At 54.2% G+C, this 19851-nt stretch overlaps 3 protein-coding genes across 3 annotated transcripts; 2 read left to right on the top strand and 1 right to left on the bottom strand.

The window, feature by feature from the left end:
- The first annotated feature begins 2001 nt into the window (after nucleotides 1-2001).
- On the top strand, nucleotides 2002-2487 carry QBC33DRAFT_271718 (uncharacterized protein). Its single transcript, XM_060423194.1, has one exon. The coding sequence runs from the start codon at nucleotides 2124-2126 to the stop codon at nucleotides 2409-2411; it is 288 nt and encodes a 95-aa protein (XP_060286772.1). The 5' UTR covers nucleotides 2002-2123; the 3' UTR covers nucleotides 2412-2487.
- An 8402-nt stretch (nucleotides 2488-10889) lies between these two features.
- Nucleotides 10890-14876, top strand: QBC33DRAFT_271659 (PLC-like phosphodiesterase). The gene has a single exon (XM_060423193.1). The coding sequence runs from the start codon at nucleotides 11119-11121 to the stop codon at nucleotides 14599-14601; it is 3483 nt and encodes a 1160-aa protein (XP_060286771.1). The 5' UTR covers nucleotides 10890-11118; the 3' UTR covers nucleotides 14602-14876.
- A 1891-nt stretch (nucleotides 14877-16767) lies between these two features.
- Nucleotides 16768-18750, bottom strand: QBC33DRAFT_445634 (zf-DHHC-domain-containing protein; the record flags this gene model as incomplete). The annotated part of the gene is made up of 2 exons (XM_060424338.1): nucleotides 16768-18536; nucleotides 18603-18750. The coding sequence occupies 2 exons, from the start codon at nucleotides 18748-18750 to the stop codon at nucleotides 16768-16770; spliced, it is 1917 nt and encodes a 638-aa protein (XP_060286770.1).
- Nucleotides 18751-19851: the final 1101 nt, after the last annotated feature.

The following is a 19851-nucleotide window of genomic DNA, read 5'->3' as shown; positions in this document are numbered from 1 at the left end:
CAAGTCTTTCGGAGTCGTTGTCTTCGTCGCTGTTGCGGTACTGGCTGGCTTCTTCAGAACCAGGCAATGCCCCTGAAACCAAGACACAGCCTCTGAAGCGGCCCGCTCGGCTTCCTGTGCGTTTACAACAATCTTTTAGCCCAGTCCGTCCTCGCAGACATGAGATAGCGACGCCGCTCAGGCTAGCTCAGTTGATGCTGTGCACCTCTAGTCTGCCTTGCGACATGACTGAATGACCCACATTAGGCAGCCGGAATCCTCACTCAATCAACCAACTGCCAACAGTCGGACCTCTTACTGCTGAAATCAGACCGTATGCACTGGACAGACCACGAGCGGGCATCGCAAAATGACTGGGGAGGAGACCCCGACCGGGGGGAGGGTGCCCATGTCTGCCCTCGGGACCTTCGGTCGGCCAGAAGTAGTCTGAAACGGCCCGTTTTATACACTGTAAAACTTGACTGATGGTGTTGTGGAACTTGGATGATGACTTACACCGCCTAGCGCCCAGATTTAGAGGCTATAGGCGTGATTAGGCCGGGAATCAGTTATTTGCTGTGCAAGCACTTTGACGATTGCTGTGCGTCTCTGATCTTGCAATAACCAGTGTTATGATTAGACATTGTTCGGTCGCTGTTGGTTTACCCCCTTTTTTAAAAAAAATAAAAATTATTACGTTACCCCTTTTCGGTTATTCGTGGTTGCCCAGTCAAAAATATTTGTCAATTATTGTCGCCGCATATCTTATTCTCCCGTCTTACTCGGTTCGCTCGTTGTAAGACAATTAACCATGTGCGCTACCCCTTTTTCTGTTACGAACTCGTTCCTCCAATCGGTTGAGGAGAGGCTGCCCCCCCGGCCGAGAGGCTGTGCATGTTGCGAGGCCCGCTCTGGAACCAGAGAGGACCCTGTCGAGCGTACGTACTGCCCCAAGATTCGTAGTGGGACCAATGCCTCCAAGACTGCCAAGACGCCGCTCGAGGGTGGCCGTACGCGTCTTGGTTGCGCAAGACGTGGAGTTACGGGGGATCGCAAACCCCCGTCGTTCCGTTCGTTGCCTCTCTGGAAGGAATCGCGCTTGCACAGCCTACACGGCCCCCACCCTCCTCCTCCGCGTCCCTACTGGAGGGCGACGGTGTCGGAGGGAGGCGTCCACTTGGCACGGATTGCTTGTGGAATGCGAGGGGTCCATCTCTCCACCACTCACAAACCTGTCGGCTTACAAGGCTGAGGGCCGGCAGAGGCGCATGTGGCTCCCAGAGGCGGCGGCCAGACCGGCGGTGTGAGAACTGCGGTACCTCAACGGGGCGAGGGAAGATGTGCGTCCATACTCGAATGCAGGCTGTGTCATTTTGGGGGGGCGGTATGGCACGGGAGAGACAAGGCAAAGGGTACAAGGTCTACGGGGTGTTGTCGGCAAGGCGACCAGGCAGATGGCGGTCACCTCATGCCACGTCTGGCGAGGACCATGGGGAGCTGAACTCTCAAGGTCTAGGCCGGGCTTGGCGATCGGGGGCTTGTCTTAGGCATCGGCTGCATGGCGCGTGCGATGGCGAGAAACCCGGTGTAGCCTCGAGGACCGTGGATGACGTTGAGTTGACGACAGCAGAATGATCAAAGAGAGGAGTATCCGCCGCCTCACCGGTCTGGGGTGACAGGACGGGGGGAGGGAAGAAGGAAGAGGCAAAAGCAAGCAGGTTTTCGACATCGAGAGTGTTGAGGCAGCAAAATGGGCGGGCGAGGATGACCAGCCACATGCAGCCCCTCGAACGCAGGGTTCCTGGTTCCTGCGCAAGAGGCGGCGGCGAGAGAGCGTGTTTCAGGTCGCAAGGCGTCCAAAGCCACTTTTTTTCTCCGTTCTTTGTTTGAGGCGCCTTCATTGCGGTTGGTCGAGTCGGCGGCGCCGTCGACGCAAGGCGACCATGCACCTCGATAGCTTCGCTTTACCAACTAGGCGCGTGCCTCTCGGACCGATTGGGTTTAGGGGTGTTTGCGGCTGGCTGCAGATTATTATGGGTTCCCTGTGTCGCTGCTATGGTGCAATACCTGTCGATCGTCATGTTGGATGCGTTTTTTTTGGTTTTTGTTGGTGACCAGGAAACCCAGGAGAGAGTCCACTCAACATGGTTCAGGGATTGGTGCAAGGCATACCGCTCGTTTGCCTGCTTGCTTTCGTACTGCAGTGCGCCCACGTGGGTAACACATGTAGCGTTTGCGAGCTAGGATGGTCTTGTGCGCATAATATTCACGACAAGTCGGTCATCACTTTCCATATGGGAATAACACCGAGAGGACAGAGCGATAAGCCCGGCATGGCTGACCACCACCCAGGAGGAGAAATGCGCACGTGGCTGGCGTTGAGGCGGTTGGAAGCGCTTATCTCGAAGGCTCGCCGGCGTATCACCGCCTAGTCCGCCTAGTCCGCCTCAAATCATATTCTGGCTGACGATGACGAAATAGGGCAGGGTCTGGACCCCCCGGCGATACGGAAAGAGTCTGGATTCCTGGGCGAGTGGCTGGCCAAGAGTTCGAAAGAGCCATATAACTTGAGATTGATCAGTCATTTAATGTCTAGCAAGCCGAGAAGATGCGGGCTTAAGCTCCGAGTACGAGCAAAGGGAACGAGACATAGCAGAGCCTAATGCGCCGAGCGACGGCGTAGGCTGTCCACTATATGCATGACCAGAACAAGCGGGATAGGACATCTGAGCTGTCATATGATTTAAGCACTGAGGGCATACACGGAAGATGTGGCCCACAAAGCACGCCATGGTCACCCGAGTCCTGTTAGCAATCCAACCCTCGTTGATGTTATCACGAGATGTTGGCCAACCAACCACTCTAGGAGAACAGGACGACGTCGAGGTGTCCAGAAGTATACCTACGACCGGGTACACCCTGAATCCTCACTAGGATGTCGCAATATCGGCCCTTCAGCGTCCCATTGAGGGCCGGATGCTGCAAATCAATGCGGGAAGGAGCATGGTGAAGACCTAAATTCGGCAGGTTGAGAATGATACATCATATTTGGAGTCGACACGCTGGCTGATGATGCATGAGGCTGAGAAGATGTCGAGCTCAATCGGGCAAGGATAGGAGATGGCAGCACTTCGACATACACCGCCTAGTTTTCGATGTGACAATTGGCAAGATACTCGTCTACTATCCGTAGACGGCATTCGAACAGCCAATTAGGCATGATCACCAACCAGCCTAGAAAGGCGAATCCAACTTGGATCTCCTGGCACCTGTCAGGTAGTAGTAAGACAAGGCAAAATGGATTGGACCGTGTCTCAGATAAAAATAATAAAAATAACTTTTATTTTATAAATCAACCTGTGAGCTGGCAGAGAGGTACACGTGAAGGTGAATCATGGAGGGAACCTTTACGGGTACCCTCAACCCCAAAGTGGCAGAGAGAGATGTTGCGCGTCCTACCAGGACGAATAAGGTATAACTATAGGCGAGCGTGAAACCAACAGGCCCAGATGGGCCTTCCAGTCGGGCCCGGAGACGGGGTGCCATTGTCACTTGGCGTGCTATTTAGTCTTGAGCCATTGATTGATATTGATAGGTGAACCGCTGCCGCCACCCACTCTACCAGCGCTCCTCCGTCCACCTTATGAGACAAACAAGAACAAGCATCGGGACCATCGGGCCCAGTAAGGCTGACCAAAAGTAAGATGACGGCAAGCTATTCCGCACCTTTTGGAATCCTAGAAACGTGCCTCCCCCTCCCACTCGGATGCAGCTGCGTGGCGCAGAGCGACAGGTCAAAAGTGCTTCCCGGCTGGCAAGCTGCAGCTCTGGAATGGAAATCAGCAGCCAGCCGAGATTATGTCCTTACCCTTTCTTTTTTTGGTTGCTGATCTGTATCCCAATCACCCGGCATGGTACTGCGTAGTGCGCAAGTACCTAGATACCAGCCGGGAAGGGGGGGGAGGGGGGAGGAGCAGCATGCAACTACGAGTTGGTTTCTTGCTTTGGCCGAATTCCGAGCAAACCAAAGATTACTGTAGTTTGGCTGAGAAGGAATAAGCCCACGTAACAGTGAGATGTGCGACGCGGAGAAAGTGTCGATCGGAGGTTCGGTACCGTAACCTTGCAGGTCAGATTTATGGGAACAGGTAGATGTATCTGGGCTGGGATATTGCGTATTTCTCCCTTTTCCGGTTTACTGAAAGTTACTCTCTTTTCGCGTGTATACCTAGTCCGTGTCTCTTGAGGCGGACGATGTCTTGGCCGAACCGCATGTCAACAGGGAGGGGGTCGGTTGTGCACCGTGACTCCACCACAAGTTAGATGGCGGGGCTAAGGCGCGACGTCATAGGACCCGCCATCCTGTAACTTGGCCTGAGCTCACGGCAAAATAATCCAAGCTGGCGGGTGCACTACTTTACCAGGGTAGGTTGCTTTTTGCGGAGGTGGAGCTCGCGCAGGAATGTCGAATGCTTCTAGAAAAATGGCGGGCTCGGGATTTGTCGCATTGCCAATTTCAATTTCGAGTCGCAAACTCGATTGGCTCCTTGTAATCTCACTGCAGGAGAAACGTGCCAATGCGCTGCCCGGATTCCGGACCGCTGACGAGGTTAGTACCTTGTTTGTTTCGTTTTGATGGGGGCCGACTTGGAGTGTTCCCACTCCGAGTGGGTGGTATCAATATCGTGAATGCCAACGCGCCCCTATGCGATGGCAACACAGCCTTGTCGGATATTCTCATCTCCAGGAGTGGGAGACTCTGGAATTTGAACGGACGATCGATCAGGGGGCACGACTCCGACATCCAGCACGCGTCGGAGAAATTTGCGCGCGAAAAAGCAAATAAGGTTGCTTGTGCAAAGCTGAGCTCTTGGGTCGCACAACCATGGGATGAGAGTGAGACAGGGACCTCTTCTGCAGGTTTTACCCCACAACGTGCCAGCCGTCAAAGCCGTCCCTGCTCATCTTTGCTGCAAGGAAGAAATGATGTGCAGCTGCCCAAAACGAGTTCAGAATGTTTGCGACACAGGGGGAGCCTGTCACTGACCAGGGTTGGACGCTGTCGTGGGGATGGCGCTGAAACATGAGCTCTTCTCAGCACGCCGCTCTTCACATGCTAATAGGTAGCTTGGATCCTTGGTCAATCATGTCGAAATTTCTGCCCTGAGGATCCAGACAGGGGAGGCGCGTTGAGAATCAGCCCATTGCACGTGGGTTGAGTGATCATTTTCCGGCTTCGTTCCTCTCACCGCTTCTGCTGATTCAAACTCCATGCTCGCATCTCTACATACCTAGTACGTAGTAGCGTCGGAGGACCGGGTTAGTACGTTGTAAGAGCCTTCCAAGGTTCTTGGGATGCGGGACTTTGAGTTGTTGTTCGTATACTGCGTAATGGTGCCAGACATCCTCGCGGCTCGCAATCTTGGAACTACCTAACCTAGTTGCCGCTATCCGGATCCCGGAAGTTAGTTGCTTTTCTTACATCGAGCCGTCTTTGCGACAAGAGGTTAACCTAGGTACCTCGGTATCTAGGTACTGTACAAATGTGGTTAGTCTGTGTAGACCTGTACCACAGTAGGTATTTGTACCTACAGTACAACAGGTACGTACCTACGGTACGAGGTACTTGTATACACAAAATGCGGAGTCCACAGATCAACCCCACCATTTCTCGCAAGGGGTCCCAGCCAATAAGACCCATGATTTCGGTTAGGGTTGCGGATCAGGGACCTCCAAGCAACATGCAGAGTCAAGACTACCTCCGGTGGAGCGAATGCCCGGATCTGAAATTCTGAACTCCCACTATGTATCTGTAGCCATATGGTTGATGTGATCAAATGATCAAACGGCTCAAATCTCAGGATCCTCAAACGGGGGGATACTTCCATGTGGCCGCGGCCGGCAGTTAAAAGAGGGTTATTATTCGTGGGCAACGCATGCACACGCAGGTGCAAATTCAATAATGCTTCTGTATCGGGCAATAAGCACATCTCCCCTCCTAAGAGGGAGATAGTAGGCACTGTAGTAGGTAGCAATCGAACCGCCGAACAGAGAGAAACTGGATAATGCCGTGCAACTGTGCGGATGGCGGATTACATGGCCCCATTAAGACTGAGCATTTTGTTGACAATGCATGTAGGGGAGAGCTGGGGCGTGGGGGTGTATCCTTTCCAAATACTCCCACACAAGTCAGGCACTTAGAGTCTCTGCCATTAAAGGCGATTTCTGACACCCTCACTACCTGCAAGGCGTCTGCCGCGCCAGCAAGGCATCCGGAAGCTGCACCTAGATCGTCGCATCCTCGGCGACCGCCACCATCACCGTGACGGTTCGATTTCCTGGTCGCATCGCCGATTGAAGAGCCAATACAGCTGAAAGATGGTCACACTTGCCAATCACGGATGCCGATGTAGCTTCCCCGCGGCCATTGAGAGGGATCAAATGTCCTCACGGCTCGCTCGAAGGTGTCACGCAACATGCGACCTGCAGGCTCTGCAACGCTCAAGATGCCGCACGCAACGGCCCCTCCCGTCAAAATGCACCTAGCCAATCCTGGCCAGAGAGATTGGTTGCGTACCTCGTTTGTACATATCCCTGAACTCTGTTTTGAGGCCACGAATCTTGCCTTGGATGATTTCGAACCCGCTCTGTGGGGTGTGAACGACAGATCGACCGCTGCTCTGTCTCGAATTTCTTAATCGCCTGGTGGGGGATGGATACCAAAGTTCCCTTTGCTCCGTGAGTCATTCCGGCGGTGAACCAACACCGGTTGCCGTCACTCCTGAATGGACCGTCTAAGCGCAAACTTCGGTTCGCACCTATCTGACTGGTCAAACCTCAGAAGTCGCGTATTCAATGTGTCCAACTGACCGCACCGGCCTGGTTGACCCTATTGACTCTATTCGTGGAGTGTAGAGTGCCAAGTCGGATATTCGGTGTTCAGAAGAGGGGGCTTCTCCTGATACGTACCGATTTTCCAGGGCTTACTAGTGTTGGCCTGTTGGCCGTTAGCTGGGTCGACCAGGGCCCTGCAATCCTGTCCACAGCGGAAATATGAAACAACGCATGGCACGCGTGATAGGTATGCAATTGCAGCAGATCCTCCAGGCTCCATCCCGCGCTGTTCGCCGAGTGTTCACTGCTCAGTGAACTCCCTTTCTTTCCTCGGTGGGCAAGCAGGTGGGTATGTAGGGTGGTAGACAATGATTGGCTGGATACGTCGCACCTATTACAGAGAACTGGGACGTGCGGGATTCACCTCAACCTTGAACCTTGCGCAACGGACTTGCAGCAGTGTGAGCAGCGAGACAGGGTATATACCCGTAGCATGTACGCTGTATACGAGAAAGAAGAATAAAAAGGAAGCAAAGAAGAACGACTTCGAGATGAAATAGGCGGGGATATCCTTGTAACGGTCCAGGGGTCGCGAGGGTGTGAGGCTTGTGGCTTCGAAGGATACGACTGCGGAAGGACGGCAAGTCTTCGCGCGGATGGTGGCAGGAACAGGGCCCGAAAATCAGGTTTACCATAATGTTGGACATGGGCGCTAAGACAAAAAGGAGTCCTTGGCATCCTGCACGACATAGCGCACACCACCGGATATCTGAAATCCATCGTTGTGGCAAGGAACCTCATTACGTATCCTACAATGGGTGGCTTGCGGCCCCAAGGTTGGGAGGTACCTAGGTACCTATTTCCCTGGGGGATCAGGAAGTCGCAAGACTCTTATCCAACGTGGCGGTACCGGGCCAATTGGTCCTTCGCCGGCAGTCGTCGCGAGGATTAAACTTAGAGAGGATCCGGAGGATATTCCCTCCTGAGGTGAGATTCTGATAGGCAGGATTGACAGGGTGACTCGGGTTGCTGGAAACAGTGCTGCCGAGACAACGCGCCCCGCGTGGGTGGTTAGGAGTGACAGGCGAGGGGAAACAAAAGAGATTCGCCCCTGATTTGCGGCAAGGGAGTTGAAGCGCTTTTTTTCCAGAAGCAACCCGCAGATGTAAACTTCTAAACGGCTGAGAATTGGTGCCTCGTGACACTTTTTTTTCTGGACCCCTGTCAATGCCGAGCGCAAATTGCGACGCTGAGCATAGCTACAAAGAGGCTCGCATACCAATCAACTCCTCGGCCGACGACGCACGTCGAGGCAGCTGAGGGAGCACAGTTTCTCACGACGATTCTGGCCGCAGCGGACAAATGGGCGGCCGGAACACGGAAGGCACGACGCCAGTAGGGCCGACAATGAGACATGAGACTTTGGGTTCCGGCAGGGGGCCAATGCAACAACTTCCGGAAAGTATCGTGAGGCGGGGCGGCTGACTGTTTATTTGGCCTGTCGCATATCGCGCTGGGAGCATGTTCCACTGATTGGCATTGCGTCAGAAGGGGGTAATGTTGGCGCCGGAACTGGAATGGAGTCAAGTTGTTAATTACCTCCCGGTCGCATATCGCAAGTTCAACTGGGCAGATCAATGACGTGCGGCAAACAATTCCTAAATCTGAAGCTCATTTATTTATTTATTTTGTTATTATTATTTGTTCTGTTTCCCCCTTCCCGTCTCCGCCTCCTCCTTTGCGGGCGGGGATCGGGACAGCAAGGATGGAAGCCAAGAATGCAGAAATGACGGTGAAACGGGTCACAAGGAAACGAGGCAGCGACGATGGGGTTAAATTTAGACAAGACAAGAAAGTCGCAATTCGGAGCCATTGAGACGTAGAGTAAATGGCTAAGGATCACGAGATTATCCCGCGATAAGAACAATGGAATGGCAGTAGCCATGGCTCGCTCTCCGACTGGAGTTTCTGGCTGGATTCTGCTGCACTTGCCCGTATGCACTGCTGTCGTGCTTTGCGTGCTTTGCATGCCTGCGCAACTCGATCTTGCTGCAGAGAGGCGCGAGAGCCCATGGAGCAGGCGCAAGAAGCCATGTGGAATTGGTTGTCCCGGGGGGCCCAACAAGGCTGCAGCACTCGGCTCCACGACTGGCAAGGTACATAAAATCCCTATGGGCCCACAAGGTACATGTGGCAGACCAGCGATAACAGTGCAGAGAGGTTGGATATAAACCGATTAGGTCTACGCATACATAGGTAAATAAGTAATTCGAGAGAGCACCCGCAGCTCAAGGGATCGACACACCGAAGGCGGCCAAAAGCACTCAACTCTGGTAGGGGAATACGTAACAATCACGCCAGGGGGTAATGGCTACGGGTAGGTTGCTCAAAGCTTCTAGGATGTTGGAGACTTTCTATGACGAGTGGGGTAGATACATAATTAAAGGGGCCTGTCAATGTCGTTTCTTTGCGGGGGGGAAGTGCCAACCAGAGTCGCATCGATTAACTCCCACCTTCCATATTCCTTCTGGAGGCACATTCCATATTACCTACCGGGTTGTATCTTCGAGTTCGCCGTACATGTAGAGTGCGCAGCTAAAGTATGTATATACCTAGGTACCTACTGTAGGTAAGTCAGCCTCTTAGGCTCTCTAACAGGACGTCCGTCCCCCACACAATCCTAAGTGAGGCGGGAGATTCGGGTACATACCTCCAGGTGCACTTGGATGATACTTGGTTATCAAGGTCAGACCCCTGTAGAGATTACGATGCCAGGCCCATCAGATTTTTTTTTTCACCCCAACCAAGTTCGTAGGCTTCCCCGTCATTGCGATTAGGATGTACCTCAGAAGTTCCACTTTTTGCCCAAGTACTTATTTTTGATTCGTACCTTTCTTTCAAAAGAAGGGAAAGGGATGCAGGCGCTACCTGGCACTTGTACCATTTGGTACCTTGAGTGGAGTCGTGCCCTGCCTACCAGATCATGATTCCCCCATGTTCTCCATGAAAAATAATAATTCGAAAAAGAAGGAATAGGGATAATAATGTGAAAAAATGGAAATTCTTGCCAACTTTTCGACCCCGGCACCTGTCGCATAGGCGTCCAACTCCGCCTGACCAGTTTCTTCCCTGGCCCACGATCTCGTCCAATACACTCATCAACCTGACCCAGTTTTTCAGAGTGTGGCCGTTTCTGACTCCCGCTCCGTCACTCCAACTTAATAGCTCCCCCGGCCATGCCTTCCCCATTGAATTGTGCTTTTAAAAACCAGAAGGACCACCACCAGCTTGCTTTCCGCCTTCTGCCCACCACCATCGGTCCCCCCCTCCACCCCTCCCACCACCACCTTCGCCTCCCCGATTCCCACCACCGCGGCTCAGATTTAAGGTTTTACACGTAACAGATCACCAACATTATCTGACGACCTCAAATCCTGTAACCGGATCGAAGCATCCGTCTAGCGGGGGTTCCGGCCATTCCCTCCCGTTAGCAACCCATTGTCAATCGACGGGGACTCATATTTGATATTCGATCGCGTCTTCCCGCCGTCTCCACGCCCCTGCTCGACCGCGCATTCCTCGACGCGTATCTTTCCACCGAGCTGAAGAACTGACTTCTGCGCCCTGGGCGAAGTTCTGTTCCGCGCCTTAGACTCAATCGCAGCCCGAGGTTCGCGCGGGCGGGCGCATTAGTCGCTCGGTGCTGGATTTTGGCCAAGCTGCTGCTGCCCCCGACTCCAACATCCCCCCAGTCTCGATCTCTCTCCGAATCCAGCGACTTGCATACGACCTGCCACCTCATCATTTTGCCGTGAGCTGTCATAGACACGGCCCATACCCGCCCCATCCTCTAAATAAGCGAGGGAGCCGTACATGACCGTGTCTGCGTCTTGTGCTGTACTGGTACACCCCATATACCTGATCTGCCTAAGGTAGGCAATCTGGACTTGGTGTGACGAGTTACCTGCCGATTGAGCGACAAAGTCGGTCATCCGTCGCCTTACACCATCTGCCCCACGGCTCCGCTTTCCCTTCCCTATAAGACTCTCCCTGCCGGTGGGACCTCGATCCTGCCGGGATCGACTTCGTCGACGTCTTCCCCGCACTCGACACCGGATCTAGGGCTTGATATACGAAGCAGATTCGAGAAAGATGCGGCGGAAGGCGCCTCTCCACTTATAATCGCTGGACGCCCAACCTGACCCTGTGGTTCGTTCTGCTTCAGGTCCTTGCGATACCTCTGGTGGAATCCCCTTTCCTCGTCGAATAGGTAGCCAAGGGCTTTCTCCCAGAACCACCGTTATTATGTCTATCACCACAGATAACAACCCCAGTACCTCTCCCTCCTCTTCTGCATTCACACCCTCTATGAGTTCGAGTCGTTCGCGGCCCAGCCTGGTTCAGACCAATATCTCCTCACAGTCGCAAACCGGTACCATCCCGCCGTCTGCCGTAAGCACTTCTTCGGCAGCCTCCAGCTCTCAACATGACTCTCCGAATCTGTCCCCCGATACTACCGGGACGACAACCTGCAGCTCGTCTCCAGAAATGTCTTTCCGCGGCAGGGATCTAGAGCAGTTCCCTCCGCCGCCGTTTGAGCTTGACCCTGCTGTGGCACGGAAGACGAGTAGCATATCGCTCAGCAACTCGCTCGCTCAGAGTAGCAACTCGCTCACTCAGGGCGGCAACTCGCTCGCTCAAGGTAGCAGCAACTCGCTTCCCCAGGGTAGCAACTCGCTCTCTCAGAGTAACAACTCAGCCTCTCAGAGTTTCGTGGTCCCCAACCCCACACAGGCCGTTCAAGAGCCAGGAAGGAGTGGTGGGCTTATGAGACGCCTTTCCAACAGGGTCGCCGGCCTTGGAAGTGGCGCCCGAAGGCAGTCCTCAGCCCATCCGACTAGCCGGGATGGCAGCATCGGCCCAGGCATCATTCGCGCCCGATTGAGAAGTAACAGCAACAGCTCTGCTTTTGTTCCACCGCCCGACACCACGGTTTTCTGCGACTCCGACGACGAGACCTGCAACAATGAGAAGGACGAGACGGCCTTCGCGTATGGCTACGATGCATCTGTGGTTCGGGACTCCCAATTTGGGATGAACGCATCTGTTCCTGGTTCCTCCTCTCTTTCGACCTTGAGCGCGGGTCCCGTAATACCCTTATCGCTCCTCAGAGGCACCTGGGTTTGGAAGCTGTCAAAGAAGAGGAGCCCGAAACACATCTTCCTGGTGCTCGATTCGGATAATGCCAAAATATATTGGGACAAGACCCGACCCTCCAAGTCTGTTTACCTCGACGACATCGAGGGAATCCGCACTGGTGATGACCTCAGTCAATATCGCCGGGATTTCAATGCCCCTGAGCTGTACGAATCGAGGGGGTTCTCTCTCATCATTGCTCCCCCCGACAGATCCAAGAATAACAGGATGATGCACCTAGTTGCTGATGACGAGGCGACCCTGGAACTCTGGACAACCACGATAGAGGCTATCTCGAAACATCGCCAGGATTTCGCGACCAGTCTTATGGCCTTCAATGACAAGGCGGTCCGTGCCTACTGGCAAAGCGAGGTTTCGAAGCTGTTTGGAGACCATCCTCATCGCCCCGAGGAGGAGAGTATCGACTTCTCCGGTGTTGAGCGTGTCTGCCGCAACCTTCACATTCACGTCTCCTCGAGCACCCTGTTCGAGAAGTTCAACGAGGTCAAGGTGGCGAATAAAATGGGCAAGGACGAGTCACGTTTAAACTTCGCAGAGTTTCTAGACTTTGTGCGGTTGATGAAGACAAGGAAGGATGCCTTGCCCATTTATCGCGAGTACGCTTCGGACACTGAGCTGGGATTAAGCCGCAGCGACTTCTTGAACTTCTTGCGGGATTCGCAGGGCGAAAATGTCGACGAAGATTTGCAATCTTGGGAGGCAGTCTTCGCAAGGTTTGCCCGCAAGGGCAGATCGAGGGAGGGCGAGCCATCAGCAAAGGGCACGGAAGAGACGCTGAGAATGTCGGAAGTCGGTTTGGCCAGCTTTCTCACGTCGACTTCGAACGTGCCGCTTCCGAGAGAGCCTCGAAACTATGTCTTGGACAGGCCGCTGAACGAGTACTATATATCCAGCTCTCACAACACTTACCTGCTTGGGCGCCAAGTTGCTGGCGTCTCTAGCGTCGAGGGCTACATCTCGGCTCTCATGCGCGCCTGTCGGAGTGTCGAGGTGGACTGCTGGGATGGCCAGAACAATGAGCCCATTGTCTCGCACGGGCACACGCTGACCACTCAGATCTCTTTCCGCGAGGTCATCAACACCATCAACAAGTATGCCTTTGTCACGTCTTCATTCCCGCTCTTTATCTCCCTCGAGGTCCGCTGCAGCCTCGCAACACAGGAGAACATGGCCCGAATAATGCTCGACACTTTTGGCGAGAAACTTGTCCTTCAGCCAATCGACCCCGGCTCCGATCGGCTCCCGTCGCCCTCGCAGTTGCAGGGTCGCATTCTGATCAAGGTGAAGAAGCCACAGCAGGCCGACGATCCCAGGGGCATGGATATCCTTGGGCGGAGGCGCGGAAACAGCCTGACCTCGCCCCTTCAGCGACCGCTGACATTGGACAATGGCTCCGTTCCTGTCAGCCCCCTCTTAAGTCCCATTGGGGGCTCGTCCCGGAAACTGAGCACCAAAATCAACACCATTTCGGAAGTTCCGTCAGCGCCAAGCAGCAACCCGAGCGAATGTGATAGCGACAGCGACAAGGATTCGACGAGCAGGACGTTGAACAAGATCAACCCGATCCTTGGGAACATGGGAGTTTACAATGCCGGCATCCACTTTGACGGTTTCGATACCCCTGAAGCCAAGACGTACAACCACATCTTCTCGTTCAAAGAGAAGACGTTCGCAAAGAACAGCCAGCCTGGCGACAAGAAGCGCTCTATATTTCGCCACAACATGCGCTACATGATGCGAGTCTACCCCAACGGCTCTCGCATCAACTCGAGCAACTTTGACCCTCTTATCTACTGGAAAAGGGGTGTCCAGATGGCTGCTCTTAACTGGCAAACCTTTGATCTGGGAATGCAGCTGAACCGTGCAATGTTTGCCAGCGGCACAGACCTATCTGGATATGTCCTCAAGCCGATCGAGTTCCGCGAGTTCCAATTGATGCCCAACGGCGCTGGAGACTGGGCGACGAAGCGAGAGCGGAAGAACGTCAGCTTCAGCATCGATGTCATTTCGGTCCAGCAGCTGATGCGGCCTTACAATCTCGGGGAGAAGCGGACCTTGGATCCGTATGTCGAAGTCGAAGTGTTCCTCGCCGATGACAAGAGAAACAAGGTGGACAACAGTGGCAACAATATTCAAACGCAAGGGCCTCTGAAGTACCAGTATCGGTATCGCACCAAGATTGTCCGAGGAAACGGGTTTAACCCCGAGTTCGACAACAGGTTCAACTTCAATGTCATGACCAAGTACCCCGACCTCGTCTTTGTGCGATGGAGCGTCAAGCTCGCTGACAAGACGTACAATGACCGAACACCCCCGCTGGCGACCTTCACTGCAAAACTGGTCAGCCTGAAGCAGGGCTACCGCACACTGCCTTTGCTCGATCACAAGGGTGACCAATACTTATTCTCCACGCTGTTCTGCCGCATCAAGGTCGACATCACCAGCGTCTTGGTCCCGGTACCTGGCGCCGATTCGGACAGCGCCAACAAGTTTAGGGCCATCAGCAGACCCTCCTTCTTCACTCGATCGAACCAGAGCCCGAAATCCAGCATTGACAGCGGCCAGTCATGAGACGATGATGATGCATCGATTTCTGGGGGAGAAAACTCGTTGCCACGATGCTGCCTCTGTCCCTTCACATCTTCTTGAACATACCCTTTTTCTTTTTCTCCAAGGCTGTACAACACCTTTCTGAGCATTGCCACTCGAGTCCACGGCGATTGACGGGCGACAATGCATGATTCCTCAACTTCCAGTAGAATCTAGCAGCAAAATACCCGCAACGAGGCGTTATGGATACGGCGCAGGGCGGGACTATGTGAGAGATGACATGACCTCTCGCATTCCTTTGTTTCCTTTTGTGTTCTTATTTCTGGAGTTCTGCGGTATGGGAGCTTTGCTTTTAAACCCCAATGTAAACCATGCACTTCATGCCCCAAAGTATGGGCAGGGTGCGCTTATGGGAGAGACAGTCTTTCTCCTTTATGGGTAGCGACACGACTTGGCGCGAGGGTATAGAGACGGGAACCATTCGAGACGGAGAGACAGCAAAAAGAGAGCTGTCGCCGCAAATAACGGATCGAGCTGCTGTTCGGGATTCTTGCATCAACATGGGAAAAGCATGAGGGAACGGCATAAGAAGAGAGTCGGTCCGTATGGGAAAGACGGCAGAGACAGAGTGGTATATCATCAAGCTGGGAGGACCAGAGTCCCTCCAGGGCAGGACCTTAACGACTTTTCTATTCGTGCTGCGAGCAGCTCTTGTTTGTGGGCAAAGGGTTTAGGGGAAGGACATGAATGCCATCTCATTTTGCTTTTTGACTGGGCTTTTGCATCAGAGGTATCGGGGGACTGTCGTTTCATTGTACATCCATCTGGGAAGGGTCCGGCGGCGTTCTCCATCTACGGCGGTACACGTTTAACCTGCATTCGCACGAGGGCCTTCAGGGGAGAACATGGTCAATCATCAGGAACACGTGTGTGCATCTACTTGTCCTGCTTTCCTAAGAACTCTTCAATATTTCCAACACGTCCGAATCCGAGTCATCTTATCTGACGCGAAATGCATTGAAGGAAGGGCATGGGATCATGGGAGATAAACAATACCAGTGGCTCGCGCTGTCAATCAAATCGATAACGATCTCAAACGAGCGACATGTCGTTGAGCAAACCTTGGCTCTTGCCTAGGTACCTACTTAGATTTTCAGTCTCATTATCAGTGACGTGTCGTGACGGAGATATCCAATGGCTCACTAGGGAGGCCGGCGGGCTTGATTTGCCTCATTCCAACCACCCAATCCAAACCTTGACCCCTTAGGCCCGCCCATGGGGAGCATGACGCCCTCGCGGGGTCGGAAGGGGGGGGGGTTAGTCTGAGGGGACTGGGACTGCGTCTCGGTGATTCAGAGCGAAACAATGGTATCTGAACTGTTAATGGTCAAGATAAGTAGTTAGGTCTCCATTTTATTGGCCCAAATTGGTAAGTAGTCGACCTTCTGACCCTCAGGGGAGGTGATTCACTTCTGGGTTGAACTTTGGGTCTTGACATGCTCCTTGTCGGCTGGACCAGATCATAGGTTGATAAAGAAATTAAGTGACTTTATACAATAACGGGTGGTGTAATGGTCAGATGCGATGCTGACCGTCACACCTACGACAGCCACCTCTGGGTCTGTTCTGAAGGCAGGCGATCCTTACACCGCCTCAATTAACTTTTTCTTCTTTTTTCTTTTTGGTTCCTCCTTTTACTTCTTCCGTAGCAACACTCTGGCCGAATAATTCCATGCCTGTATCCGCTCGGCCAGCACCTGCTCTTGTAATCTGACGCCAGGAAAGTATGGCTCATCACCCTAGGGGTTATACAGCACCATTCACGGGGGGTACGTATGCCCGAGCATGGGGTATCACGCATTGCCGGGCTGCAGACAGGGCCGCGTCACCAAAAAGTCAGAAGCTTCCTTCAGGGGACGGGAGGGAAGGAGGGATATGTTCGTTCTAACAAGCTGGAATTCCAAAATAAATTAAAAATCACAAAAGCCTCGCCATGCTAGTACACTATAAATAGAGAGAAACGTAAGTTGGGATAGCAGTACAAAGTTCCATCCTATACCTAGGGACCTGGGCGCCTCCGGTTCTGCCCGGTTCGTGGAAGCAGATTTCGCGCCCCGCGTATCCCAAAATCATGTCAAAATATCATGGTAATAACCCAACCCGATCGATCCCGGGCGACTCCTTTTTTCAATCGACGCCCTCCGCGTCCTCGCCGCCGAAGGCGTTATTCCTGCCACCCGATTGGGGGATGGGAGGAGTCGCCGCCAGAAGCAGCGGTGGCGACGCGGGCCCGCCGGCCGACGACGTCGACGAGCCCTTGCGCAGCAGGCCGCTCGCGCCGCCGCGGTCCCACCCGCCGTTGGTGACGAAGTTGAGGGCGCGGCGCTCCGCCTCGGCGCGTGACGGTGGCTGCGGGGGGGATGCCTCGCTTGACAGGGCATTGGGGGTGGTGGCGGCGGCGGCGGCGACGGTCGCCTCCTGCTCGTCGCCGCTCGTGCCGAAATCGTTGTCGTTGTCGAAGCCGCTGTCGATGAAATCGTCTTCGTAGACGGCGAACCCCGCCGGGCTCAGGCGGCTCAGCGACACGGACTGCTGGTTCTGCGGCGCGAAGGTGCCGTCGAGGTACGAGTCCACGTCCCTCCCCAGCACGCGGTCGGCCTTGCTCGGCGTCCGCCGCCCACCATTTCCCGGAAGAGTGGGCCCGCGGCTGGGGCTGGGACTGTGCCGGGGTGGCGCCGCTGATGGATGCAGGTAATGCCTGCCGGCGCCACTGGCGGGCGGTCCCTGAGGACGAGGCGGCGGTGGCGGCTGGTACCAGCCGGTCGGGGTCTGGACGGGGGTGTCGGTGTCGCTGCCAGCGCCCCAGCCGGCGGCGCGCTCGCGCTCGCGCTGCTCCTGGCGGTCGCGGGCAAGGCGGTCGCGGGCCTCTGACCAGCGCGGGCTGGCCTCCCACGACCAGCCGTCGCCGGTGGTGTTGCATATGGGGAGGGCCCACAGCCAGGGGACGGGGCCGAACAGGTGCAGCAGGTTGCGCTTGGCACCCAGGTCGAAGGCGTTGGGCAGCTTCGTCGAGTCTTCCTCGTCCAGGTACTCCTCGTAGCGCCTGCGGACCCGGTACCGCTCCATGTCGTCGTAGGTGAGGTGGCGGGACCCGTCGAGCTGAGGTCCGCCAGCCGGGTAGGAGGCCGTGGTGCGGTCGTCGAGGCGGTGCTGTGCGGCGGGGTTTCCGGGGGAGCTGGGGGGAGACGAGCGTAGCTCCTCGCCCTCTTCGGGGCGGGTGATGCCCGGCAGGGTATTTTGGTGGATGTCAAGAAGCTGCTGGCCGTACTTGGGCAGTGGAACGCCCTGTCCCGTGTGTTGCGCGATGTAGGTTTGTTGAAGGGACTTGCGGATGGGGGAGAGGTAGCGCGTCTTTTCGAGGCATTCGATTGTCGTCTGACCCCTGCTGGCGAGCCAGACGTGCCAGGAGGTGAAGGCACCAACCACGACGCTGATGATGCCTGAAATTACGCATAAGATGATATAGTTAACGGGCATCATATCCTCGATGAAGGTGGTACTGTTCATAATCTCGATCCAGACCCAGCTGAAAGAGATAGCGAAGCAGCACAGCGAGAATACGGTAGCATATATGAGAAAAAGCAAGAAAGCTTTATGGTTGTGCAGCCCGATACATGTGGCAAGCCATGGGCAATGGTGATCCATCTTCAGCACGCAGCGCTGGCACGTCGAGCAGTGATGCGCTCTATCGGGCTTCCGTGCCTGGCATTTCTTGCAGAATCGCATCTCGCCATTGGCCTTGACGGTAAAGGAGGTGGTCGCAGGTGGCGCCGTCGTTGGTAACGTACTGTAGCCATTATCATTCGTCGTGCTGCCGGGCGGTGTAAACACGGCAGTGGTGTAGGACCAGTTGAGGAGGAGATATAACACGACCGCTGCAGTAGCGCTGGAAACTCCTAAAGAACCGCTCGGATCAGTTCCCTGTTTCTGCGACAATGAGACCGCTGGCAGTAAAAGCTCACCCAAGTGATCCGCCTTTGACGGCACCGTACTTATGTTGACAGCGACAAATACAGCCCAGCTAGTCAGGCCGTAGACGAAGGCAAGGGGGAAATATGTAGCACAGGTGCAGAGGTGTCGCTCGATTCTTCTTGCCCAGCGTCGAGTCATGTTTGGCGCGGAGGGGAGTGGCGAGTGTGTATCCATCAGCCGGAAGGGACACCCATCGAGAATAGCCAGCCTCTACCGCCGATTTATTGTTTGGAATGTTAAAGATACGTTCAGAACTGGAGGAAAACGCAATACCAGGATGCAGTGAAGTTGGATTGATCGACATCAGGGGAATGAGGCGTAAGGTGTGGCAGTGCTCCTGGGACCAGGGGTTGGACTGCCTGACGTAATCGCAGATCAGGGGGCAGTGGCTCGAGCTTTGGCACAAGGATCTTGGCCGACTTCAGGTGTCTTCCTACTCGGATTCACCAAACTAAGCTGGTAGGCTCTTCTACCGGTTCTCAACAAGATGGCTAGGTACATAATGTCTTGCTCCTACGCCTGATCAATATATAGGTGTGACTCATCGGCGAGTTGCATTAAGTTTGAGGTTGAGTTTGAGCTTTCGCATACCATGACATCGGAGTTGAGAGTTTAATAAGATTCCGTATGATATCCAACTGGCGCGGGTATGACGCCAGATTGTGTATTTTTACTGAGTATTGGTTGGGCCCGTCCAACGCAAATAAAATGAATAAAATAAAATAACAAACTTCTATGGTTTCTCTAGAGCGGTGAGATTGGCGAAACGTCTCTGGTGATTAAAGAAATCTGCATAAATGGATCGCGCCCTTTCTTGACCTCTAGTTAGCTACAGGTTCACTAAGCTAATGGCCTATTCCATGCCTTGCACTTGCGACTTTCCGATGTAACAAACTATCATCACTCCAAGTTGTGCAAGCAAGTTCAGCGGCGAGGGGAGCAGCTCCTCTTACCAGTTTGGTTTGTGCTCTTGCCAGTATTGTTCTTCCTCTCAATGTCCTGGTTCGCCATCTGCTGAGTCGTCGCGGCCGCCTGCTCCTGGAGCTTAATTGATGGTTGAGTTGGATGGGGATGGGACCTGACTGGGGTGAAAAGGAATTATCAATATCGGGTAGGGCAGCGCTGAGTAAGAGATACATACCTCGAAGTACCCAGGCGAAGTATACCACGATATATCACGGGTAGAGGATAGAGGCTGAAGGCGAGTCACTTGCTTGGAAGTACGATCACTGGAGCTTG

The sequence above is a fragment of the Phialemonium atrogriseum genome (genome assembly GCF_030411735.1).
Source record: "Phialemonium atrogriseum strain 8032-3 unplaced genomic scaffold QBC33scaffold_4, whole genome shotgun sequence".
Taxonomy (NCBI): domain Eukaryota; kingdom Fungi; phylum Ascomycota; class Sordariomycetes; order Cephalothecales; family Cephalothecaceae; genus Phialemonium; species Phialemonium atrogriseum.
This window is presented reverse-complemented; position numbering and strand designations above follow the sequence as displayed.

Coding starts and splice junctions, on each gene's coding strand:
- QBC33DRAFT_271718 (XM_060423194.1), top strand. CDS start 2,124: ATGGTTCAGGGATTGGTGCAAGGCATACCGCTCGTTTGCCTGCTTGCT.
- QBC33DRAFT_271659 (XM_060423193.1), top strand. CDS start 11,119: ATGTCTATCACCACAGATAACAACCCCAGTACCTCTCCCTCCTCTTCT.